Genomic DNA, 26,754 nt, shown 5'->3' on the forward strand with positions numbered 1-26,754 from the left:
AGGCTACCACCACCCTCGCGCCTCCCGCGGCGCGGCTCGCGCCGGCGCCCGACTCCTCGCGGCGGATGCGGCCGTTAACGGCCGTGAGGGACGCCTGAGGCACCGTCCCCTGCTGCCTTCGAGCTTCACCGTCCTCCGGCACGGGCAGCAGCCCCGGGCAGCAGCGTCGATTTTACTGCGACAGCCACCTACGCCCCCAGTTCCAGCAGACGGGGAACTCATAAAACATAGAGCCGGCAAAGCTTATGGACACAGGCAGTTGAGGTAAGAGCCCCTAGTCCCTGTCCCTTCCTCACACCGGACGAGTGAAGGAGGAAGTAAAATAAAAAGAGCTCTGTGAGAAAAAGGAACCACTGCTGAAAGAGGAGTGCGAGGATTCATTCACCTTGTCAAACCTACTACGCCAGAACAGATTGATTTTTACATATCAATTATTTATAATATATCGATTTTTATATTCACTTATCCCTTAAACATTTGAGAGTCAACCATGAAGGTGAGCAGTGATTAAAGTGCCAATTACTGATTCTAAGTGAAAAAATGTTTGCCCCAATAATTAACACGTGGGCATCACCAAAATTCCATCGATTTTGTACCCCAGTAAGGTGGTTATTCCCTCTGGAGGGACCTACATTTATCACCTTTTTTCCCCTCTTACCCTGCTCTCCGCACTTCTGTGCATTCCCTCTTGGCAAAAGCATTTCCACGTCGCATTTATATGCTAAATAAAAGAGAAGAGGGAGGGAGTCCCATTTTTAAAGGTGATTTGGAGCAATAGCAGCCACTTCAAAGACTGAGTCAATGGCTTTTGAGCTGGCTACTAGAGAGAAGAAAATGTAGCAATAAGCAGGTGAACATTGCTGAATATAAATGGGTGAGTCCATAAGCTCACCTTAACCTGCATTCCGGAAAATGACTGGAAAACTAACTGGCCCATGCTGCTGCTGTTTCGTTCACATTTGATTGCATCATCATTTTACAAGAGGCTCTATTTACCAGACAAAGGATTTACATGCTATGACACAAAGAAAATGTGCTGTACGCTTCAAATAATCCAACAGTTATCATGAATGTACACAATATTCTTATCACTGGCTTTTGACGATTTTATTATTTAATCTAAAATATAAGGGGGAAAGGGATGCTTTAAATGTATTTTTATAATATATTATATAAACTTTTATATATATATTTTTTTTTAATTTGCAAAATCACCTGTTCCACCACAACCAGGAGTTTCCTACCAGAGCTGGCCTAGATGCTCTGAATGTAATATCTTTAACAGCTAGCATGGAGTGCTATGTCTTGAATCTACATGAACTAGTCCCTAATGAGGCTTTTATGGGCTTTATTCAACTGCATTAGAGAATCTCTGAGGTTGGTTTGGTTTTGTTTGGGGTTTTTTGTTGTTGTTGTTTCTTGTTTTGTTTTTAGGCATGCTAGGTCAAAGCTGGAAACACTGAACAAGCTTATGTTTTTATTCAACTACTTTCTGCTGGGCAGCCCAGGATAGTTTTAGAGTCTGATTAGACTAGTCACACACAGTTTTTAATTCTCCTTCACAAGTGACCTGTCCAAATTATGTAATACATGACACAGCCTATTACAGAAGTGCAGAGGACTCCACTCCAGAGCATTAATGGCAAGTAAACCTCTACACAGAAGTCATTCGTCACTGGTTTGTAACTTACTACAGCAGCAGGGCTGACTATACCTCTAGATCCTGGAGACTACTTGGTTTCTGGTTTTGTGCTTTAAGAAAACTAAGAGTTCATTGGCAGCAAAGCAGGTGATATATTCATTACAGAATCCTTGAAGTGGCATAAATGCACCCATGAATGTCTCCCAGACCCTGACTTCTAACAGGAAGTGCTTTGTATCAGATGGCTCGCATTGATGCCATTCATCCAAATGCCACCCAGCACCTTTTTTCTTCCTTTATAGAATCTAGAGTTGCTTTTCTGACTCTCCCCATCTTAGTCAAATTTTCATAGACTCACACAATAGTAGGGGTTGAAAGGGACTTCTGGAGATCATCTAAGTCCAACCCCTCTACCAGAGCAGGTGCACTTAGAACAAGTTGCACAGGACTGGGTCCAGTTGGGTTTTGAATGACTTCAGAGATGGAGAATCCACCACCTCTTTGGGTAGCCCACTCCAGTGCCCCCAAAGTAAAGAAGTTCCTTCTCCTGTGTAGGGGGAACTTCCTATGTTCAAGTATGTGTCTGTTACATCCTGACCTGTCACTTGCCCTCACAGTATCACCAATGTCGGAAGAGACCTCAAAGATCATCGAGTCCAACCTGTCACCACAGACCTCATGACTAGACCATGGCACCAAGTGCCACGTCTAATCCCCTCTTGAACACCTCCAGGGATGGTGACTCCACCACCTCCCTGGGCAGCACATTCCAATGACGAACGACTCTCTCAGTGAAGAACTTTCTCCTCACCTCCAGCCTAAACTTCCCTTGGCACATCTTGAGACTGTGTCCTCTTGTTTAGAATAGAATAAACCAAACCAGGTTGGAAGAGACCTTCAAGATCATCACGTCCAACCCATCAACCAATCCAACCCACCTAAACAGCTAACCCATGGCACCAAGTACCCCATCAAGTCTCCTCCTGAACACCTCCAATGACGGCAACTCCACCACCTCCCCGGGCAGCCCATTCCAATGGGCAATCACTCTTTCTGTATAGAACTTCTTCCTAACATCCAACCTGAACCTCCCCTGGTGCAGCCTGAGACTGTGTCCTCTTGTTCTGGTACTGGGTGCCTGGGAGAAGAGACCATCATCCGCCTGTATACAACCTCCTTTCAGGTAGTTGTAGAGAGTGATAAGGTCACCCCTGAGTCTCCTCTTCTCCAGGCTGAGCAACCCCAGCTCCCTCAGCCTCTCCTCATAGGGCTTGTGTTCCAAATGCCTCACCAACTTTGTTGCTCTTCTCTGGACTCATTCCAGCAAGTCAACCTCCTTCCTAAACTGAGGGGCCCAGAACTGGACACAGGACTCGAGGTGTGGCCTAACCAGTGCAGTGTATAGGGGCAGAATGACCTCCCTGCTCCTGCTGGCCACATTGTTCCTGATGCAGGCCAGGACACCATTGGCCATCTTGGCTGCCTGGGCACACTGCAGGCTCATGTTCAGCCTGCGATCAACCAGTACCCCCAGGTCCCTCTCTGCCTGGCTGCTCTCCAGCCACTCTGACCCCAGCCTGTAGCACTGCATGGGGTTGTTGTGGCCAATGTGCAGAACGCGGCACTTGGATGTGTTAAATCTCATGCCGTTGGATTCTGCCCATCTGTCGAGCCTGTCGAGGTCCCTCTGCAGAGCCTCTCTACCCTCCAGCAGATCAACTCCGGCCCCCAGCTTGGTATCAGCAGCAAATTTACTGATGATGGACTCAGTGCCCTCATCCAGATCATCAATAAAGATATTAAAGAGCATGGGGCCCAGCACTGATCCTTGGGGCACACCACTAGTGACTGGCTGCCAGCTGGATGTGGCACCATTCACCACATCCAGCTGGCAGCCAGTGTTCTGGTGCTAGTTGCTAGAGAGAAGGGACCAACCCCTTCCTGGCTACAATCACCTTTCAGGTAGTTGTAGAGAGCAATGGGGTCTCCCCTGAGCCTCCTCTTCTCCAGGCTAAACAATCCCAGCTCCCTCAGCCTCTCTTCATAGGGCTTGTGTTCAAGGCCTCTCACCAGCCTCATTGCCCTTCTCTGGACACGTTCAAGTGTCTCAATGTCCTTCCTAAACTGAGGGCCCCAGAACTGGACACAGTACTCAAGGTGTGGCCTAGCCAATGCAGAGTACAGGGGCACAATGACTTCCCTGCTCCTGCTGGCCCCACTACTCCTACTGCAGGCCAGGATGCCAGTGGCCTTCTTGGCCACCTGGGCACACTGCTGGCTCATGTTTAGGCAGCTGTCAGTCAGCACCCCCAGGTCCCTCTCCATTTGGGAGCTCTCCAGCCACTCTGACCCCAGCCTGTAGCTCTGCATGGGGTTGCTGTGGCCAAAGTGCAGCACTCAGCACTTGAATTTGTTGAATGCCATCATATTGGACTCTGCCCATCTGTCCAGTCAGTCAAGGTCCCTCTGCAGAGCCCTTCTGCCCTCTAATTGACCAAACTTGCTGATTAATGTCTCAACCCCCTCATCCAGATCATCAATGAAGATATGAAAGAGGATGGGGCCCAGCACTGATCCCTGAGGGACACCACTGGTGACTGGCTGCCAGCTGGATGTGGCACCATTCACCACCACTCTCTGGGCTTGGCCCTCCAGCCAGTTCCTAACCCAGCACAGAGTGATGCTGTCCAAGCCACAAGATGACAGCTTAGCCAGCAGTTTTGCTGTAGGGGATGGTGGCAAAGGCCTTGCTGAAGTCCAGGTAGACCGCATCCACAGGCCTCCCCACATCCACCACTCACTTTAGTGACGAGGCAGCTGTAGTCTAGCATCCTGTGTGAAGGAAGGACATGTGCACAGTGGTATGCATAGGGTTTCCCACTTTCAACCTTGTATTTTCCCCTGCTCTCAGTTTGACAGCCAGCTGATGTAGTCCATAAACAGAACTTCCTCACTTCCCAATTTAAAATAGGAAAGAACCAGGAGAAACTGATCCGGAGTGAAGTGTACAAGATCTCTAAAAGAAGAAAGGTGACATTAACTCCAAAACATGTTTATAATCATTCCAGTTTGGTACAAAGATTTGTTTATTATCCAACAATGTGACAATGTATATACAAAGATAGTGTGGAATGTGACATTTACATGAAATTTCAGTATATCATGCACAGATACTTCTGCAATGTTATTTTAATAGTTCCAGAATGTTAAGCTGAATAAATATTCCTTGCCTCAAAAAATCTTTTACATAAAAATATAATATTGCACTCTTCACAAGGCCAGCAACTTGCATATTGGTTTGTAACAAGTGGAACTTGACTTTAGAAAAATAAGACTTTTTGAGCAACACCTTAAACCAGGCCCACAAAGCACCCCAAACCCACAATATTTTTCATTTGTCTCTTACATAAAGCACATCAACACAAGCCAGGAAGCTTTCAGTTTGTATTTGGGCCTCACATTAACATTTGGACAATGAAACCATGACTAAAGCCATCCCATACAATGCTGCTACAAAATATGCAATCTGGAAGTCATATAGTATGTAGCCACTTCCTTAATTTAACCAAAGACCAGCCTCTGTGTCATGGACAATGAGAATATTTTAAAAGGTTTTTCTAGTTTGAAAAGTTCTCCAATCAGGAAGTTTCAACAATTTCTGAAAAGTGCTTGCAGTTTTCAAAACAGGTATGATGATTTCTTGTGAGTGTGTCAGCTTCATCACAAGTTTACTCTCTTGTATACAGTGTTCTGAACACTTAAACATAAGAAAAGACAGCAGTTTGTCTGTATGGCAATAACAGAATGTTCCCAACATGGAAAAGCAAAGCAATTTAAAAGAACAATGTAACTGCATTTTGCTTGTGTAGCATTCCTGTTTGACCAGTCACATGACTAGTAGGCACTCATTCAATGGTGTCAGGTTAGAGGTTTTCAAAACCATTACCTGAAATGTTAATTTTCAGTCTGGCCTAAGAATTTGAATTTGTTAAGCCTTTCACAACAGAGGCTTATTTATTTCCTCTCCAAAACAGCATCTAGGAATAAACAACAATTTACAAAGCATAACTGTGCACACTCTTCAAAATCATCTGATGCCTATAAACATTGATGATTCAAGCAGTCAGATTCCAGCATTTTACAGTGTATTGAACATCAATGACACTAGCTCATGAGAACATCTGTGCCTTTATCAACTTATTTTAGAGCTCTGGAAGTTGTACGTGTATATAACATTTATCCTGCTACAAAATGCTAGATGGTACAAAGTTAGGGAGTGAATAGCACAAAACTGAAACATGATCCAATTTGTTTCACTTTTGCTATGAGATGTCTTTGATTTTTGCCTGTCGTAAAGACCTGTACTACAGAAAAGATGGCAAAAGTTACAAATATAAAGATAAATTCAATTTTTAGCATTACAATACCATAAAATGGTGCAAAAAGCACCTACTAAGTTTTTTGCTCCTCAAAAAAAGCAATTTTAAGTGGTCTTGGATTTTTAAGTTTTGGGTTGCTTATCCCAGAGCTAACTATTTCATGCTCAGCTCCTCAGATATACATATGCTGACATTGTAGGACATATTTACAGAACTTTATGCTGCTGATATTTTACAACACAAGAGGGTAAATATGCATGATCCATCCATTTTTAAAAATACTTCAGTCCATGAAGGAGTTTTGAAAAGAATGATTATGTTTTATATTGCAGCATTTTGACTTGTATGCTAGAGCATTTATGAGTCACTTTGCTGGTATTGGAGTATATGACCAGAGCTTCCTGGTGACCTGTATATGCTTCAAGTTTGGGCATGCACATATGCAATTTTACAACCACCTTACACTGCTCTTAAAAAACCCAATCTGTTCAGTCATTCTAGAGACATTCAAACTACTTCAAAATCCAGTTAAATAAGAGATTCTATAAACTATTGCAGATTTAAAGTGCATCAGAGACATGAGTTAGCAGTAAAAATAGTTGTCACCCAGCTGCATAGCTGCTAAGGAATGAATAGAACATGGGTAACTTCAGGCGCTGCTGGTCCTTACGACACCAAGCTATAACATTTCCATCACTATTAGCTGTGAACAAGTGATGACCATCACAGGAAAATGTAAGGCTGAAAAAGAAGACGACAATATATTTTCATATCGTATTTGGCTATTTAAAATGCTAGAAAAACATTCAAACCCTGTAAGAGTCTAGCCAAAGATTAGCTCTCTTGTGAGCCCCAGCGAATACACTGACATAGTCATGTTTGCATATATCTTCTTACTCATTTTTGTAACAAAAGAGGCTGAACTACAGCTTTGTCCAGCACTTTGACATGCCATGCACTTTAGTACTCATTTCCTGCTACTTCAAAGGAAAGGGTAGAACAAATATCAGTATAAGCTGCCCCTTCCATTGAGAGGAAGACTTTCCAGCAATGCAACTCAGTGCTCTCTGAACTTGCTTGCTAACAAAGCAGAAACTAAATCCATCACATTTCTGTGATGTGCCCTGAACTTATGTTCAGCCAGGCATTTCTTGAGTTTTAATAATAGTAAAGCCCTTCATACATATCATGGGTAATGTTAGAGCATGAAGGTCAGCATCCATTTTCTGTCTCATTTAAGCAGAAAACTTTAAATTACTCAATAGCTACTAAATCATTATCAACAAGCTTTGTGAACTATGCTTCCTAAAGGATTTAGAGACCATAGCTGCTATCAGACAATGTTTTTTAGTTCTAAAAATGGTGATTAGTGGCTTCAATACTAAATTATATTTCATCAATGGTCAAAAAAGATTTTCAGAGCGATTTGTTATTATGCTAACATTAAGATGATAACATCTTGGCATAACTGTAAGACCTCTGTGCAGACTGCTATATCACTGGGGATATGAAAGACTCAATCCTTTGTCTGTTTTCAAAATACAGAGTTGAGATGGCATAAGAATAATACTGCTTATATAGATCATCATGGTGACTCAAAATTAGACAGGCACTCCAAAACAGGAGCTTCCAGGCTCCTCTGAAGTCCTCTTTACTCCCTTCTCTACAGTTTCCCTCCAGCATGAGAAAAGGAAAAAATAACGGAAAACGCAGTGTTGTCATTTACTTCTGAGAAAGGAAAAAACTATGAGTCTCACAAAGGTAAGATTATCCTAGGTTTTTTTTTTCCCTCAGACCCTAGGGAAAAATATTAAACTTAAGAAAAGTAGTTACTGTTCACTTCAAGGGAATCCTGCTAATTTCTATCTGCCAGCAGCAGAACCTAGTTATTACTGTCATTCCAAATACAGTACCCTTGTGCTCATTTTGCTTTCATGAATAATTAGTAGGATTGCATTTCTGTTTTTAGATATGGGTGTTTACCTCTTGTTCTCATGTCAAATCCACATTCAACACTGAAAGCTATTGTGTTGTGGTTTTGTTTTGTTTGGTTTGAGAGTTGTGGTGGTATTTTTTTCTTTTAATTTTCTTTTTTGTTTATTTATTTGGAGGCAGTTTTGTTGTTTGTGGTTTTCCCCCACCTCCCAAAATGAAAAATTCATCTTTTGTCTACTTGAGATCTTTTTACCTTATAATAGGTTTGGCTGACTTTGAAAATGTTATTTCTCGTACTGGTTTCAAGTCCCATGTACTCCAGAGTCTGAAAGAAAAAGGCATTTTTCTTACAATTTAATTTTACAAATATTTCAGTGATAAACAACCTATTTACTGACTACTAAGCTTGGAAACTGAACAACAGTTGCTCCACTTTCTGTATCTCAGCAGATTTAGCTACATGCTCTCAAACTGTGAGCCTAAGTTATAAGGCATTTTAGTAAGTAAAAGTGTCAAAATACTTACCTTACAACTCCATTTTCAAGCCCCCCTGCAATCACGTTGACAGACACTCCTTCAGGCTGGTTAGAGAATGCAACAGAGCAAATACTTTCCCTGCAGTGTACATGTCCCACGAGATCACCATTAACTGTCCAGAGTCTCAAATCACTACCCCCTCCAACTGTAACAGAACACAGTATGGGAGTATTAAAATGTAAACCTAGACCACAGCTAGGTCTATGCTGCAGAACTTCTCAGTGCTGAAAAGTTTCACATCTTGAAAGATAAAAAGGTTTAAATAATGAAGTGATGTGTGCCCCAGGAAACAATTACTTCCTCCCTCCTTTTGTGACAGGGAATCTGCAAACCACCAAGCTGCCTCAGTGATTTAGAAGACATGCAACGTTATAGAACATTATACTTACAAAATGCTATACAAATTTACTCTTAAATGACCAATTTCCATGCACTAACAGGGAAGCACTAAGGGGGAATTCATACTATCAACTCTGAACAGCTGGTTCTTGTACTCTGGCTGGCATTTAAAGCAAAGTATTTCAAGTATCAAGCACAGTTAGCCTTATCATCCAGGATTATTAGAGTCTATCATAATCTAGCTACAGTTTTAAAACCCATTCCTTCCCAAGAAAACTCATTCCTTCCCACACAGTTATTCTGGTCCTTTTGAGTATTTCAGAGCATTCTGAAGTGCTCAAAATCCCACTGCTCAAATAGATCTTTATGCTCTCATGCAGAAACAGTACTATGTAGAAAATATGGTAGTACCAAAATTTGCTTTAAAGTAAGATGGAGGAGAATCTGTTTGCTTCTGGGGGTATGGAAGCATTTAAAGTGCTAGAACCAGCAACAATAATGCTGTTGTCCTGTAATATACTGTACTCCTCAGAAGCACTGTAGCTTCAATAATTTCTGTTAAAATGAAAGCAGCCAGCTTCATGGAATTTAGGTCTCCCGGCAATCTGTTGAAAGTTCAAGTCCATTTATGAAGAGATCCAAGCTTTTAGCTTTTATATCTCTACATTTTACTCAAACATCTGCCTAATCATTTCCAGAGAAATGTTTATGTTGCTAGGCAAAAACATTAACCAAACACATTCAGATGATCAGCACACACTCAGTAACTAATTTAATAGTAAGTCTCACAACTTATTTGGTTTGCAAGTCAAAACAGCTTTCTTGACTGCCAAATATACCTGAATCACAGACTGTTGCAATATCACCAGTTGTTTCGCTAGCTGAAACTGCAGTAACAGGACTCTTGTGTCCAGCCAAGCTCTGGACATAGCACAGCCTGAAAACAAAAAGAACAAGTTTGAAGTTCAGACTCAAATAGTTTCCTCCAGAACCCTTTCTAAGAGTTACATTGATTTCAATCAACATTTTGCACAATGATGGTATTCTTCATATTCTGGAATTTCAGTACCCTTCATGGAAAATTAGTAAGGGTTTGGACTTCACAGTAAGATATACATGGAACAAATTCAGTTAACTTTAAGAGGGTAAAGATATTCGTCATTGGAATGGGCTGCCCAGGGAGGTGGTGGAGTCACCATCCCTGGAGATGTTCAAGAGGGGATTGGATGTGGCACTTGGTGCCATGGTCTAGTCATGGGGTCTGTGGTGACAGGTTAGACTCAATGATCTTTGAGGTCTCTTCCAACCTTGGTGATACTCTGATACCCAAAAGTTGGAAAACATGTACTTACAAAAAAGCCATTGGAAAATATTTGTACCTATTACATATATACTTGTACCTGTTCAAATCCCATATGATGCAGGTTCCATCTTTGCTGACACTTATCATTATGCTGTATGGCTTGCACACAAACAAGCTTGTTATTTCTGCTGTGTGACCATACAGATGGACTTGAGACTCCATTTCGATTTCTGAAGGCTGAAAAAACAGCAAGATGAAACATGAAGTTTAATTCTTAGATTCAAATAAATGGTTGTCACTGCTTTTAATGTTTTCAGTTTAGCAATATTATTAATGCTTTATGTTTAATGCTTTATAATGCAATAAGGCATATGTATTGTTAATGTTCAACTTTTTGCTTCCAGTGCTTTAGTCTAAGCAAACATTTTGATGATGTCCACTGAATCAAAATGAAGAGATTTGTACTTGTGTCTCAGTTACACATCTTGATACCAGCTGATTTGTTTTCTGCAGAACTACTTTTTCCACATGACAGCAAATTGACAGTCCTCAGTATTTTTGCATTGAGAGGAAGCACTTGGAAACTCAGAAAGAAAACTCAGCTCAGCAGTAATCACTGTGTACAATAAATCAGTGGGAATTCCTCAAGTTCATGCTAAGTCTTTTGGTGATACCAAATCAGAAAAATATGCAGCAAGTCACATTTAAATATAAAAAATTCTGGATAAAAATGAAAGCAGCAAATGACACTTGAAATGATTCAGAACTTGCAAACTACTTAATGAGATAATGTTTTAACTAAGACAACTCACTGTACAGGAATTAGAATCGTCTTTGTAAAAGAAATGAAAAGTTTTCTGCTTGTTTCCTCACATGTCAGAGCACATTGTCTGCATTTTTATGAGGTGTGCATTTATCAGGTCTACAAAAAGTTTGGAAGCAGAAGCATATGTATATTTTTATTTTATCTGTTTAACTCTGTCAAAAATTTACATGCTTTCCTGCACTAAAAAGGACAATATAATCTATATAATGTTGCAAAAGTCAATATACTTTTTGGCAACAGGAAGACCTGCTACTTTGCTCTTGCTGCTAAGCATTTCATCCAAGACAGATACACTTAAGTATCTAGATGTCATTCTCGGAACAGTGTGGCATCTCACACAGATGGCAGATACGTCTTTAATCCTTGCTCAGTTCAGTGAAAAATTATACCTTTTTTCCCCATAAGAGTAACATGCAAGACTTCCAATTACCTGAAGACCTGATTTGGTAACTCTTTTACAGTGCTCCTCCCATTTCCTTTAAGTGTTTGCTGCTGTACTGCATTTCAACATGAACTGAAATTAGGATTCACCTTCAACAGACTCTCTCAATAGTATTAATAGCAAAGGTTTACTGACTTTTTTCCACTGTGTTACTGTAATTTTGTAATGAGACAAACCAGAATTTCAGCACCAATTGTATTCAGGTCTAATAAGCTATGAAATAATTACCACATCTTCCTCTTTTTACTTCCCACTTGCTTTTAGATGACAGCCCCTAAACCAGTATGTAGATGTGGAAGAACATGCAGGTATGTATCTACCTTCTAAAGTAGCTCTTTCTGCTGGCTACTCCAAATGATCGCCTACAGCACTTGAGTGGGAAATTTATCATCATTGTCCAATTTTACTCTAACAAATCATTACAGTGCTCTTTCTGTTTTTAAGGTAACTTTAGTAGTCAGCAAGTGAAGGCTGGAATAATTTTTACAACCAGAAACGCTTGGCTGAGGATTTCATGAAGGTATGAAATATTTGTCAAGACAGATCACAGCTTCAAAGCAGTACTTTAAGTTTTCTGACTATCTTACATAAAAGCTAGGAAAAACAGCATCTTAAGTACAACATGGAAGCATTTTTTAATTCTGACAGCACACCAACAACATGGTAACTGGTTTATGCCTATACACTGAATTTACATAAATGGGAAACAAGGCAAAATACTCATGTTTCAAATACAGCATTATAACAAACTGTCCACTTTATCACCAAACAGCTGACAAGATGCATACAGAACAGATGCTAGGAAGCACGTCTGCATTCCCTGCAGCCCTAACTTGGGTAACTGACTCAACAGAAGCTACAAAAATTGGCATAAGGTCAGTCCGCCTGGGGCATGTAAAACTGACAGTGCTGAGAAATTCAGCAGTCTCAAAGACAACATCTGTGCAGCTGGGAAAAAAATATATAAAAAAAAATCACTTTTGTCTAGGAAATGCAGGGAACTTAAGAATCATAGCCCCAGTTTCTTTTTAGCACTACAGTTTTAGTATCAAAAATTTAACCAGACTCCAAATCTCAGTACAGGTTATTTAAAAATTCACTATGCTGGGTAGCATTTAAGGTGCCTGACTTAAGACTCAACTGACAAGACTGCAGGCTTCAAGCTCTACTCCAAGTGCTGCTGAGCTAAGGAACTGAGTGGCAGAAACTGGAAGAAAGCCAAGGAGAAAAATCACTCTGTAGTATTTCCAGTCTAAGCACCAGCTGTATGCCACTGCTGGAAGCAGGAAACTGGGCAGGCATAGCAGGTCATGCCAAGGTTCCCCTAGCCCATGCTAATGTAGTGATTCAAGAGCACCAAGGAGTGCAATACTAGAAATGTGTTTTCCAATACTTGTATCTGTAATCAAGCAAAACTTGACAAATCAGTTCAGTTTAGTAGTTGTCATGGGTAATCCTGTAGACACATAGGATGATTTATCAATGAAGTTGCAAACTCTTACAACTATGAGAAGCAAAAGTTACTGCTGGAGAAAGTTAGACTGAAAAGCCCACAAATTCAGTCTGAACCAGATAATGAATTTAAAGTTCTGTTTATACTTTCATACCATATACATTACCACATAGCATCAGGGCAGTTTCTGCTAATATCTCAGTATCTTTCAATCATGCATTAAACAAATGCATCTTACTTTTCTCCCTTCCTTCCTCACAACTTATCCCCTTGAGGAATAACACAAAGCAAAGAGGCTTAGTGGTTAATATACATACTGTGGAAGATTTCATCCTAGTTCTCTGCAGTTTAAGTGCCTTCTGCATTTGAAGTGTTACTTACTTTGCATTCCACAGATTCAGTTAAGGATTTGAAAGGCTCACTCATCACAGAAAGTTACTCTTTAATGAGGGGAGCTTCATTGTGCAAGAGAGCTTTAGTTCCAGGCAGTACTGAGTATAGTCAGAGCTCTATGTACCAAGATTATGAGGGCTGACTAAAGGCTAGCAGTGTGTGCAGCAGCTTAATAACAAATGAACATGCTGAGATAAATCTATTTAACAATATCAAAGAGGATCCTTTGAAAATAAGCAGGAACTTGAAATTGTCCTGAGTCTGACATAACCTCCTTTGCTCACATTACCTTTTTTAAATAAGACAACTGAGTACAGTTGTTAAATATAAGTACTAACCAAAGGAACTTACTGTATTGCTAGTGAATCTATTCATATATGCTGTGATGACACCAGATTTACTCCCCGTGAACAGCTGACAACTGTCTGGCACCCAAGCACAACTTGTTACCTTGGAAAAACAAAGGCAGGGGAAAAAAACCATTAGAACACAAGTTTTTCTAAATAAGCCAGAGCTTTTGGTCAGACCAATTTTTATTGGTTATCTTAAGGTAGCCAATAGGTCATATTTTTTATTACTTAAGAAACAAAGTACAGGGAGAAATTCTGTGTAACAGAATTCAGAGCTAAAGAGAAGTAAATTACTGTAGACTTCTAGATCTACGGCCATATTACCAGTCAAAGTCTTTTTGGTAGAATATCACTAGTCACTGGAGCGTAATGGAGATTATGCAGTGTTCCCTAACAATCTTTTTCAGAAGAATCCTAAACTCTAGTGCAGTTCTGCTTCTAATGCTAGGCATCTAGAGTTTTCAGGTATTCATTTTTCTTGGCCCAGAACATAAACTTTTAGAAACCCATACCAATATTCCATAGGAAGGAAAAGCTACAAAAATCAAATACATTTGGTTGGGGTGTTAACCTGGTAGAGAAAAACATCCAAGAACAAGATACACTGGAGCAATAAGGTACTCATTCCAAAGGAGAATCAAAGATATTAAAACCAATTAATTGTGTTTGAATGCTCATGTCCAAGATGAATAAACATACTGCCAAGTCAGGCCCCCACTTAAACTAGCAATATTAAATTGAAAACCAAGAGCCTGATTTTTTTCACCTGATGGAACTGAGAACTCTGTATAAAATTTACTGGAGGTTCACTCTGCTTGCTTTTCAGTCGTAAAATGTTATCCGCATATCCCCAGCTCAGGATAGCTGACCACTGAATGTCAGTACTATGCATGCTTCTCACACCTGGAGGAAGGCATATAATATCGTGTCACATATGCACACTTCAGCAGTCAACAATAAACATCTCAGGTCCATGCTTTACCATAAGCTATGATATAAAACCCCCTGAACTTTCAAAAGAAGGTATATTCTGTTAGGCTATGGCTTTAAACTGTTCATAATACATTACAGATTAAGAGCAGTCAGTGTTCTCCAAAGAGCTTACAAAAAATGTTTCATCTGTTGAGTGGAGAGAAGGGGAAGAAGCTGACAACATATCCCAGATAGAGAAATGACTGTTCATAATTGTCAAGAAGAATGTTACTTATTTCCATTGACTAAAAGTGAAGCCATTTATTTTTAAAAAGCTGTCACTAGTACATATTATGAACAACCCAGGAGTATGAGAACCCGTTTCTACATTGTCAACAGGAATCTCTCACAGTGTTTATCTGAGAGCAGAAGATCCTTCAACCTCTGCCTTTTACTGGTAACTTTCCTCATTCTTAGCCTCTAAAAAGAGTCCCTTTAATTTTCCTTTCTGTTGCCACATGTTCTTTTCAGCTGTTCTTAGGTTCTTCTTGGACTGAAACCACTGGCAAATTCTGAAGTTGCATCCTCATGCTTCAGTCACTTTAATGAAAACTATCAACTTAACTACAGAATGCTGCCACTATGTAGAGTTTTGGAATTTTCAAAGTACACAAAATCCAACCTCCAGGAAAGATACCACGCATGTGGAAGCTGTTACTGGATTTATAAATCAGTCTTTAGCAAAAGTGACTAAATGTGGCAAGTTTGCTGGAGAATAATAGTATCATTTGATTTAGTTTTTTTCACACGCATTGTGCATGTACAGAATAAGCACAAATTCATACCTTGCTCCTTGCTATATATCATCAAAAGGCAAAACTTGCGAGACAAACCACAGATAGCTTTAGTTGGTAAAGCCTGGAGAGAGCCAAACCTTTCTCCATGAGGCTGGCTAAAGCAGACAACAGGATCTGGAGCACTTGGGGAACCAACATATTCTCCCCACTTCAATCCTTTTATCCATGGTAATGGACTCTAAAACAAGCACAAAAAAGGTTCAAATTAGAAGGTGGAAAAAACTTTTCAGAAAGTATAATCTCATTAGTAAGGGAAGTTTATATTCATATCAGTCCTATAAAGGAACCACAAGGTAAAGACTGCTGAAGCATTCTAAAAACACTACCAAATAAGAAGCACTGTAGTATTACCAACTAAACAATTAGTCTTAAGGACATTCTCACACTTTAAGGGTTGAGATAAGCTTGTAGTTCAGGTAGTTTAGTGAAAAATACAGGTTTCTTTTAAATGCAAGAATTTAGTTTCTCACTGGACTTCAGGGAAAACAATTGTTTGAAGTTAAGAAAGTGGATCTGTCCTACAGACAATGAAAAAGTTGATGATGCAAGAAAGCATACTATGTGTTTACCTGCTATAGGCTTTCACACAGATGCCAGAATTCATCATTGAAAGGTGAAATGCCTTCCAAAACATATTTGCTATAACTGGATGTATCTGTCACTGTCACTTTAAGTGATAGTGAAACCACAAAATTTAATTCCAGTATCACTTTAATTATGATTGTGGGGGTTTTGTTAGTTTAGTACAATATAGGTAGTAAGTTCACTTTTAGGAAGGAAACTAAGCATAATGGTACAGTAATTACAGCATACGAATGTTAATGAAACCATCTTGCAAATCAAAAGACATACTGGATACATTATTTCTTTAGTGTGTTCTCTGGTTTCTCTGAAAGCAAATTGCACTAGTAATCCCATGGCAGCAGGAAGTTCTCCTTCCATGATAATCCTAGACCCAGGTCTGCTAACGTGTGCTGCATGGAACAGCTGGCGAGGTGTTTGCCCATAGGTTTTTATCATTGTTTCAAGGGCTCTCCTCTGAACAGGATCCTCAACAGCAGAAACATCCATTCCAAAATAGGTCTATAGAGGAGAAAAAAAGAAAGGAGGATGAGCAAGAATAAGCTTGTCCAATTTGTCTTTGAGAAGATTTGTCAACATGTGCACACAAATTTAGAGGGTAGACTCTTTGGTTTGGTTAAGACTTAAGCCAGAAGCCATCCCACAATGCCTGTGCTAACTGAAGACCCACTGAGACCAGTAACTTTGTCACCACTTCTTTATTTGTGATAACTATGACTAGGATTTATCATGTGAGCTGCTCCTACATATATTCCATGACTAGTTTCTGTCAAAGAGGTTTTCTTAGTAAACCTTTACTAACCTGTGCAAAAGCAGAAGGGCTGCTGATAATAATAAAAATTAAAAAAGGTTGTTTTCTCTATCTCTTTTAAATTAACATATTAAAGCTCTGGTTTGGGGTGGAGAAGGAGGAAGCTTCATGTTTCAGGAGAGTGTAAATTCTTTCCTGTCACTGCTTATCATGCCTCCCTAATTGGGTACCACACACGTTTCCTCAGTTTCACTGAAAAAGGCCTTGACTTTTCACTTACCAAAACATTAAAAAATGAACACTCACAAGTTTAATACTTGAAATTTAAGATATTAACTGAATCAATACTTAAGCACAAAGAAAGGAACAAGAAAGCAAGCATTTGGATGGCCTTTTGAAAAGAAAAATGCACCACTATCAAAGACTGTTTTAGCTCTTCCAGCTATAGAAAAAACACTAAATGCACAAAACGCATTTGAAACCAGGACTGCATGGCAGAGCAATCCTTCTCATAGCAAGGATCAAAGCCATCCATGTTATAATCAAGTAGTTAAACTCCAGAAGTCTGTATGTTAAATGAAGGCTTGAAATTAAATTTACTGGAGGAGAAAATGCCCATTAGAGGAACACAAGAAGATGTATATGAAGGGAAGAATACAAATAATGAGCTTAGGACAAACTCAACTATTGTAATCATATCAAAAGCTGCAACACAATCTAAATGCAAAGCTTCTTTTGAATAAGACAGACACAAGTATGCACAAACACAATACCCATAACACCACTGAAATCAGCTACCCAGAAAGTAAATTCCATAGCTAATCATCCATCATGCCAGTGTCAAGGGAAGAAAAACAAATTCACTAAGTTCCACAACAGTTCGGTCCCTGAGAACTTATCAATTCTGCATTGAAATAGCAAAAGCCTTCAAGTAAGGGATCGTGCTTCAGGCTGGAGGTTTTCCAAGCAAGTCAGGCTGGACTTTTCCCTATTAAGTTACTAAGTAGGATGAACAAAAAGGTACTGCTTAACAAATACTTACCGCAGGATGGAAGACATTAATAGCCTGAACAGAGGCCTTCCCTTTTTGCTTATAACCAAACACTAAGTCAATCCAGTGACAGATTGTCTGGGAAACATGGTCAGACTCCAAAGCCTGTCGATGAATCAAGATGAATAGACGAGGATCATTGCGGGCCCAAGGTGGAAGATTGACATGGTTAACTCTGTCACCATTTTGACGTACTCCAAAATCAAAGCCTAGAAAACCAGAGAGTAAACATTCCAACATTTTAGTTGACATTAACCTCACAAAAAGATTTCAGAGTTCTGTGAAAGCTAACCACTAAGCACAGTGACTGCCAAAATGAACAAAGTAGCACCATTATGAAGTCCCCCTCAAACACACTGAAGCTGTGTATATTCAGACCACAGGAGGCTCCTTTGCACCTCTGACATCATTATGAAGAACCTTCTCTTAAGGCCTACATAACAACGTTTTTAGCACATCCTACAAATTCATGCCAGATTTCTCCCATGCATCTACTACTTTAACATATTCAGTCAAGGGATATAAATAAGCCTACGGCTTAAAACTGAGAACAACTATAGAGATGTTTTGGACATAATTATCCTCTTAGTATACCTTCTCTGTTGACTAGAAAGTCGGGAAGGTAGAAAAATTCTGGGATAAGCTCCTTTACATCAGTCATTGATTCATATGAAGAAAGTCGCCAGGTTGTATTGGTAGAGTGAAAAGTTCTGTCTGGGATGTCAAAACTTTGATCTGGAAAGAAGTACAAACTGAATTTGTTACCTCGATGATGGTCACACTAACAGTTACACAGCTGCACTTTCAAGTAGTTAACTGCTCTCCAGTTAGCTGAGAACATTTGGAATTCTTCTCTCTCAATTACTGTGTTACACATGGACTTCAAGTCAAATATAGGTCAGCTTTTTATTCCACACAAACTGAGGTATAAATACAAGCTGAACAGCTTTATGGTCTAGCTTGATAACTTCAGAATGGGTCTACTGTGAAAACATAACAGATTTAATTTTACTGAACTCAGCTATTTAATTGATAAACTATGCTAAATAGAGTAACAGAGCATTCCTGGGTCACTGGGAAAAGCCCAAAGGTGAAGGGCAGTGGAAGCAAAAGTAACATTACCTTGATAGGCTAAAAACATTTTAGTAAAAGGTGGCAGCCTAACTAGGAAATGAAGCACAGTTCCACTGTTGGAATAATGAGATCCATAGTGATATGGTTGTACAGGGGGCATTGGATCATCCTCTCGTGCTCCTTTACGATACTCTTCTTCCAAATACTAGAAAAATAGTAGGGGGGAAACAAACAGATTAAAAAATGAATAAATCTTACTTAGCATTCCAGTAATGAAAATAAGAGCTTGCCTAAGTTTTTTAGGAATAAAATTCTCAACTTTTTAGTTTAAAAGCAATTTGGAATCAAATACACTGTCTAAAGGCAATCACTTTTACAATGCAGTTAGGTATCAGTCTTAAGCCAATTCAAATGACAGTCATTGCATTGCCTTTTCAATACTAAATGAAGAAACAAAAAAAAAAAAAAAAGAAAAACCAGTATTTGTAAATAACAACACTACTAGATCATGATGATACAGACAAATTTGAAGGTCCAGCTGCATTCATCGCCCAGCACATAGCATTTCCTACAACCTTTAAAACATTCCAAAGACAAACAGGTTCTAAGTATGTTACAAAACAACTCCCAGGAAACACAGCATATGCAGAATGAAAATTCCATAGACATAACACACTGGATTTGTGGTTTCTCTTACACCACCACCCCAGCCCCCATCAATAGATATTAAAGAAATTAAAGCCTCCATATCATTTACACACAGAAGAAAGGCAAGAAGCGAAAACATTATCCAGACTACCTTATAAGTATCCACATAACGATCTTCCTTTTCTTTAGACTGCACAGCTATTGGTTTGACCAGATTTCTGTAACACAAATGGTACTGATAGCTTGTCATTTTTACAAAGATATTGCTTCACATCATTTAATAAGGCATTACTAAGAATAATGCCTTTAATATAATGAAAAGGGCAAGCAAAACTTAATAGCACTTTGCAAGAGAGTTCAGAAAATAAAAAGGCAAAAGGCCACTTTTAGTTAGTTTTACGGGCAAACTCAAATCCAAAAGCTACTCCACAGCCCAGTAACAGGCAAGCAAATGCAAAATGCCTTAGTCAAACACTTTATACATACAAGTGTTAAACTGGCTTAACAGAAATCTATCAAGGGGGGGCAAGTCACTTGGATCTGTCCACAATGGAGACAATATAATTTGTAACTGGACAAGTAATTTACAATACCATTTTCTTTTGTATTTAATTTTCACTAATTGGCCTGGACATCTTAAATCATGTGAATTTAAACATACATGTGGACTAGGCATAAAAGTCCAATTCCTAGCATCCTTTGAATATATACACTCAGTGCCAGCATTTTATTTGAACATCTGAGGTGAAGCAGCCACTTATTGTAAAATGCACAAGTTACTCTGGATGAGAAATGCCCTTGAATAGTTCCATTCATGTATTATGTGCAGTTTAGTAGAATAAAGTTAAAAAGCTAAACTGGATGATCAGCTCAGTTATTTGGAAATAACCCATTGTAAATATTTCATATTACCTATATACTGATGGATCATTTAGGTCCAGCGTTTCACTGGTGTAGTCAGAAAGTATAAAAGGAAATACTGGATATTGCATGAGGTCATTGAAGGAGCGGCCCGCATGTTTGTTTAAATGAGTCAAATATTCAAAGTTAGTAATCTGTCCTGTGCACCACAGGTGTGTCAAAGCAGTAATGTTTCCATATTCCAAAAGGTTAGGCAAATTGTTAGTTAGGATGTTGTGGTACACATCATCACGGACCTAGAAGAAAATACCATAGATTTAATCATATAATTTTAAAAGCTTCAAACTACCAAGACTCAGTAAGTTCCTCTCATTTCACTAATTGCCATATACCTGCTGTAGGTGAAAAATGGTTAGCATCACTAAGATTCTTAATGAATTCATACAGAGATGTGTTTTACAACATGATTATGTTTGTCTACAAATGCAAAAAATGCAAAAAGTTTTTTCAAATGTATTAGGCAGAACCTAATTAGTCCATGCAACAAGTCTCCTTAAAGTAATTACATGAATTCACAGGTTATGAAGACACAGCAAAATGCTTTGATATACTGTTATGCATCAATGCCACATTACCTTTGTATTATCAAAAGCCAAGAGTAAAGTTCTGCCATTTGTTAGAAATATTTCCACAGCATTGTCTCTTAATTGCCACCAGCGCTTATGAACTTCCTTAATTTCCTCATAGGTCCAAGAAAATGATGCTGGTTCAGTTTCCCCATGAAAACTCTGCAGAATTTGCAATTGAAGAAGTTATTTTTAAACAATAGATTTTCTAAACAAACCCTCTGATGCAGCCAGTTTATAACCACAGAGCACATTGTAAAGCAAACCTTAATATTGCTGTGATCTACAGATTGGATGGGGTTGGACGACCTTAAAGGTCGTCTTGTCCAATCTCCCTGCAGTAAGCAGGGACACTTCCAACTAGATCAGGCTGCCCAGGGCCACATCAGGTCTTTAAGATGTCGTTTTCTTCACATATGTTTCCCATATCTCCTTAAAGCAGTGGGCAGAATATCATCACATGCTCCTCAGCTGCTCCAGTTCCCCATCCAACACTAGCAAGCAATGCCATACTTTCACTGGCTCTTCAGCTAAAATACTGGACAACCCATCAGAGCAATCAAAGCGTTGCCATGAATTCTAGTTCTGATAGTTCCACAAAGGAGCAGAACAGTTGTTAACATCTTAAACCACAGGAACGCTGTGTTTATTGGATGCAAGGAAGAACTCCCTGAAAATAGTTCACAACTTTCAGCAGTATAACCCATATCTTAGTTATTTATTTCGAAATGCCTTTTGATTGAATAAACATGATTAGTACAGCAGAGCCTTTGCATATCAGAAGGATTAGATCAATTCTAGTACCCCCCATGACACAGTCCTCTCTAGCATATGTAAGGGAGAAGAAGCTAGAACAATCCTACATAATAGCAAATCCAAGAATCAGATTCTGTAGAGTACACCACCATTCACACAGTTGTGGGTTTCTGTGCTCCTAGTGCTCCGGCTTTCAGTAAGGCAAGTCATAGAATCAGTAAGGTTGGAAGACACCTCAAAGATCATCAAGTCCAACCCATCACCCAAGACCTCATGACTAGACCATGGCACCAAGTGCCACATCCAATCCCGTCTTGAACACCTCCAGGGATGGTGACTCTACCACCTCCCTGGGCAGCCCATTCCAACAGCTAACAACTCTCTTTGTGAAGAACTTTCTCCTCACTTCAAACCTAAACTTCCCCCAACACAGCTTGAGACTGTGTCCTCTAAAGTCATCTCAGGTGAACACCAAAGCAAGCTCTGCACGTGCAGATACCTGCCATACCACCACCCCTCATTCCCTTGCAGCCCCAGGCCTGCATCTTTCTGTCTGCTGCTGTCACCACAGATTCCGCCAACAGAGGAAAGTAGTAACACTGAACCCAAATTCATCAGTTTAGAGTTAGAGGTCCCTGAACAAGGCCAGCTATTCTGGCAAATCTCAGTGACAATAGACAAAAGCTACTTATGGTCATAGTTTGGAAAACTTAAAGCTGGACAAAATGCTTTAAGGCTTACCGAATTTTCCATTGTGTCTGAAGCATTGTCTTCAACAAAATACATGCCACATTTTCCTGGAGGAAAAAAACAGTTGCAAGAAAGTACATGATAATACTGTTTGTATAATGCCTCTTACTGTTACATGAACAGTGTCCAGGAGTCAAGACTACCAAAGACTAGTACCTGAGGAAGACAGTATTTGGAAGAACTTATCATACCACATATTTTAGCAAGTGCTCTGCAACTTTAAAACTTAACTACATTCCAAACAGCTCTCATGTAAACAATGGGTAAGATATTCTTTCTATATCCGTCTGCCTAATGCACTTAAGTCAGCCAACAGCTTAATTGCTTAAAAAAAAACCCCAAACCAAACAAAAAAAACCCCTAAATCACACCAACCAAGTTTATATATACACAGCAAAATATTTTTTAAAAGTGTATTAATAGGGACTGGGAATTCTACTTACCTAGCAGCAGTTCACCAGCAGTCTCTCTAGAAGGTGCAACGCTTATACATCTTCTGTTAACTCTGAAATATTTCAAAGTATTATTGCTTATGCATTTATGCACCTTTCACCATACACCTACAACTAACAGCTTCAAAGGCTAATGATGAACAACAACTTTTTAACACCATAACTCCAAAGGTTCAAATGCCAAGAGAAAGAACATAGAACTTCAATTTTCTCGACTGGCACATTAGTGTATTTGTATTGATTTCTTTGTGTTCTCTGCAGTTATTTTAGGCAGTTCCTGTTGTAGGTAGTAAATTGACACAACCACAGAGTTGAGTAAAACAATGGTAAGGGCAGAGAGGATGAAAACACTATCTGCTTTTGAACACTGATGGAAATACCTACCAGAATTGCATGTCTTAATTATCTCAGTAACAAAGGATAAAGAAATCCCATCAGGTTATCCTACAGAAGTTCCACCCCTGTATCACACCTGATAGTACTTGTTCTTATCACTTTTTGAAGTCACAGAGATAAGACTTGTTTTAAGACTCCAAAAACATCCAGCTCTGATTTTTGCTCATGAGTATAGCAAAAAAAACCTACCATTTTTCATATTTGTCTCTTATGTCACTTCATATGCAAGTATTGTTTCATTTAAATGGGAAAGAGTGAGAAAGTGAGGGGTTAACCAAATCTTACCTTATATGTTCACTTGCAGCTTTGTCCTTTACAGTAGAAGAGTGAGAAGAATGTGTTTTGTCTTCAAATAGGTAAGACAGTGGAGTTTTTATCACACCTATTGAAAACACAAATAACGCACTAGTAGTCATCATTACAATTCAGATATACTCTTAGAAGAGGTTATAATTACCTTCCTGTTTCTGCCTGTCAGGGAGAAGGTACTTATTTGGAATAGTAAGGTAGCACCTCTGCAAGCGGCGCCTCTCTCTGTTTGGGCCCTCTGTTGGATCCAGCTGCCAAGAAGTTGGGTAATAGACTGGATCATACCAGAGTGCTCTGAAACAAACAAACAAACCCCCCACAAAATAGGTCAGACTTCGGCAGCAGAGGCAGTGTATATGTTTATTCATTCTGGTTTTCTTTAAATAGTAGACAGCTAGAAGTTTCACAGTAGTACTTCTTCAGAAGTAACTGCCCAATGTATCAAAAGATTGAATTCTGTAGGTTATTGTCACGAGCTATCCCACTGACTATTCTAAAGCTGTTACTGTAGGACTGCTCTTGAAGTTATTAATTCTGATTAAAACAGCAATACTATGCACCCAGTCATGAAAACTGCTGCTGCAAACATGACACAAACCTAGCTGTGCAGTGGTAAAAAGGATTTTTTTGTTCTTTTTTTTCTCTTGAGACTTAACATCTTTTGCTGTATGCAGATCAGCCTGGGTGCTAATGTCAATAACATTACACAAAGTTTTGTTACTCTGTCAATGCAAGATATTAAAACTTTATAACATTCTTCATTCTGTTAGGTACAGCAAAACACATCTGACAAAAAAAGCTGTCTAAAAAGGCTTAGAAATAGTACTTAGCTTGTCACCCTAGAAAATGCAAGGATAAATCAAGCATATTTTTAACCATTGAATGATTAGCGAAACTAAGTCATCCTAATTTTAATAGAGGCACATGAAATGTAGATGGTAAGTAGCATGCAAAGTGCATGTCTGGCATTGAGTCTCTCCTGCTTTGTCACCAAGATGACAGAACAACTTACCGATCGTGAGTAAGCTGCTGAACAAGTTCCTGCCAATGTCTGCTGGCACTTAGCTCTGCCTTATACAGCCCTCTGATGTGCTGGATTACTTTCTTCCTTTCCATTCCTTGTGACAGAGAGACAGCTTGTGTGATGTCTCCAGCTATTTTAGAGATGTCTTTAGATTTTATATCCAGACGTTGAAAGAGACTGAAAAAGAGGTGTGTTTTTAAATGTCCAATAAACGCACTGAAAAGGGAAAGCAAGACACCCAAAACTCTTACAAAACACATTATCATGTGTCAATACAAAATATGTTTGGCGGTAGTTCTTGTTATAGCAGATACAGAGCATCTTAGCCAACACAATTTTCACAAAAGACTCATGAATACCTTCTGCTTCTTATCCTTCAAAAAAGCTATTACTTGTGGCCAAAGACAAGCTAAGCCAATCAGATGTATCAGCATACTTCACTAATTACTGAATACTCATGACAACAAAAATCTGAAGTAAGAACAGTAATTTATCAATACTCAAATCTCTTAAGTTATCCAACGTTTAGTTAAGTCTTATTGCGTATCTGGACAGACTTGACTACACTGACCTTTTCAGCTACTACAGTTGCCTCCATTGAAGCAGCCTCTGTGTCTGCATTTCAGAGCTGACATTTCAGGGTTTGACATAAAAATAAGTTAATGGAAAGAACCTTTTAATCTACCACAGGCTACTGAAATTTACATTATGCCAAGCAGCATTGACTGCATGTACCTCATACAATGTTCAAACACTATGCTGAATATAATATTTGTTTTGGTTGAATAGCACAATTAGTTGCAGGGACATTTGCCTTACATTTAATTGTCTGGACCACAGCAACAAAAGAGGTGACTGACCAGATACAACAGCTGCAAAACTCCATGTGAAATGCCAAAAAATTATTCAGTATTTTGAAGTTTACACAATGCCATTTATTACACAACTTATCCAAATGCATATACCTGCCATCAAGCTGTTTTTAAAATGGTAAAATAAAACCAACTCTGAAAGCTGAGTACTGCTGTTAGTTTGAAAAAGCATCCATAATATGGGCAGCTTGGAAGGGGCTATGCCAGACAGATACCTCCTAGACTTCTTGCAGCCCCATTAAGAAGGCACTTACTTTTGGCGATTATTACTCATTGTCTTCTCCCAGGCAGCTTTGTTTACACCTTCTTCCATTTCATATTTCTTCTGATCCTGAATGGAAATGTTACATATTACTTTCCAGATGGGAAAAAATAAGGAAGCAGAGGTTAAACCACATGTTAATTTAAAAAAAAAAGAAGGCTAGCAAAACTGTTCAATTGATATCTTCACAGCATTTAAAACCATCAGACATTTCAGTTAGTAAAGTTTTATCATTTTCAGATTTATTTTTCCGCAAGGAGCCATATAAATTATTTTTCCTAACAATGCAACATTCTAGTAGCTTATTATCAATTCTCACCTTTGCCAGGGTTAAGTAATATGCTTAACCAAGAAGCATTAATATACGAGTTTGCTGTGAAGTGCTGAGTGCACATGACAGTCAGAACCCAAAGAGAATCCCCCTAAAGCATAAGCCGTGCACTAACAAAGGAAAACAGATGTTTGCAGTAGAACTCTGGCTCCATATAACAGACAGTTGTCTTAGAAATACCCAGTTTTTGAAGTAGTATTTATTCACAAACCTCTTTCAAAGCTTTTATTAGATCTGGTTTTGGTTGTGGGCTCAGGGGAATGCATTTATAACCACAGCATTTCAAGGTATTCACAAAGTCTCCTGCTACTGTTTGTTCTTCTTTGGTCATTTCATCACTGTGATTGTACATTAAGTCATGTAAGTAGAGCATCAGTTTAGGTCCATGCTAGAGGAAGAAGAGAAGAGAAGAGGGGAAAACAGGTGCATGGTCATTCTCATTTCCACAATACACAACTGAACAGGCTTTTTTTCTTGTCAGACTGGACAGATTTCTTCCACTAATTTTTCTGTGATTAAAAAAAAAAAAAAGTGGTTGTGTTAAGATAAACTTTTACAAAACTAGAGAGAATATGATGAACTTAATCCTCCACTTGAAAAATTTCCCCCAGCATCTTCTAATTTTTTTTATGGCTTACAAG

At 39.1% G+C, this 26,754-nt stretch overlaps 1 protein-coding gene and 1 long non-coding RNA gene across 4 annotated transcripts in view; one reads left to right on the plus strand and one right to left on the minus strand.

Annotated features, from left to right (window-relative positions):
• The first annotated feature begins 6 nt into the window (after positions 1–6).
• LOC137449411 (uncharacterized) lies at positions 7–12,261 on the plus strand. Of its 2 annotated transcripts, none has more exons than XR_010989377.1 (5): positions 7–264; positions 7,691–7,782; positions 11,668–11,711; positions 11,848–11,923; positions 12,176–12,261. It is a non-coding gene; the product is annotated as an uncharacterized lncRNA (long non-coding RNA). The 2 variants fall into 2 exon arrangements; XR_010989378.1 differs by lacking the exon at positions 7–264 and adding an exon at positions 2,745–2,825.
• Positions 4,549–26,754, minus strand: part of LYST (lysosomal trafficking regulator) — a 75,888-nt gene continuing 53,682 nt past the window's right edge. For both annotated transcript variants that reach the window (XM_068154871.1, XM_068154881.1), the window contains 22 exons: positions 26,325–26,501; positions 25,775–25,851; positions 24,637–24,825; positions 23,773–23,918; positions 23,601–23,697; positions 22,911–22,972; positions 22,459–22,514; positions 20,971–21,123; positions 20,387–20,631; positions 19,626–19,692; positions 18,875–19,031; positions 18,347–18,487; positions 17,744–17,961; positions 16,221–16,451; positions 15,357–15,546; positions 14,366–14,502; positions 13,601–13,699; positions 10,233–10,372; positions 9,672–9,769; positions 8,482–8,638; positions 8,210–8,281; positions 4,549–6,762 (listed from right to left, as the gene is read on the minus strand). In XM_068154871.1, coding sequence (XP_068010972.1) covers positions 6,624–6,762; positions 8,210–8,281; positions 8,482–8,638; positions 9,672–9,769; positions 10,233–10,372; positions 13,601–13,699; positions 14,366–14,502; positions 15,357–15,546; positions 16,221–16,451; positions 17,744–17,961; positions 18,347–18,487; positions 18,875–19,031; positions 19,626–19,692; positions 20,387–20,631; positions 20,971–21,123; positions 22,459–22,514; positions 22,911–22,972; positions 23,601–23,697; positions 23,773–23,918; positions 24,637–24,825; positions 25,775–25,851; positions 26,325–26,501 — 3,048 coding nt within the window. In that variant the 3' untranslated portion in view covers positions 4,549–6,623. The remainder of the gene's footprint in view (positions 6,763–8,209; positions 8,282–8,481; positions 8,639–9,671; positions 9,770–10,232; positions 10,373–13,600; positions 13,700–14,365; positions 14,503–15,356; positions 15,547–16,220; positions 16,452–17,743; positions 17,962–18,346; positions 18,488–18,874; positions 19,032–19,625; positions 19,693–20,386; positions 20,632–20,970; positions 21,124–22,458; positions 22,515–22,910; positions 22,973–23,600; positions 23,698–23,772; positions 23,919–24,636; positions 24,826–25,774; positions 25,852–26,324; positions 26,502–26,754) is intronic.

This window comes from Melanerpes formicivorus, unplaced genomic scaffold (genome assembly GCF_026170545.1).
Source record: "Melanerpes formicivorus ecotype bairdi unplaced genomic scaffold, bMelFor1.0.p_v2 SCAF_2, whole genome shotgun sequence".
NCBI classification, from domain to species: domain Eukaryota; kingdom Metazoa; phylum Chordata; class Aves; order Piciformes; family Picidae; genus Melanerpes; species Melanerpes formicivorus.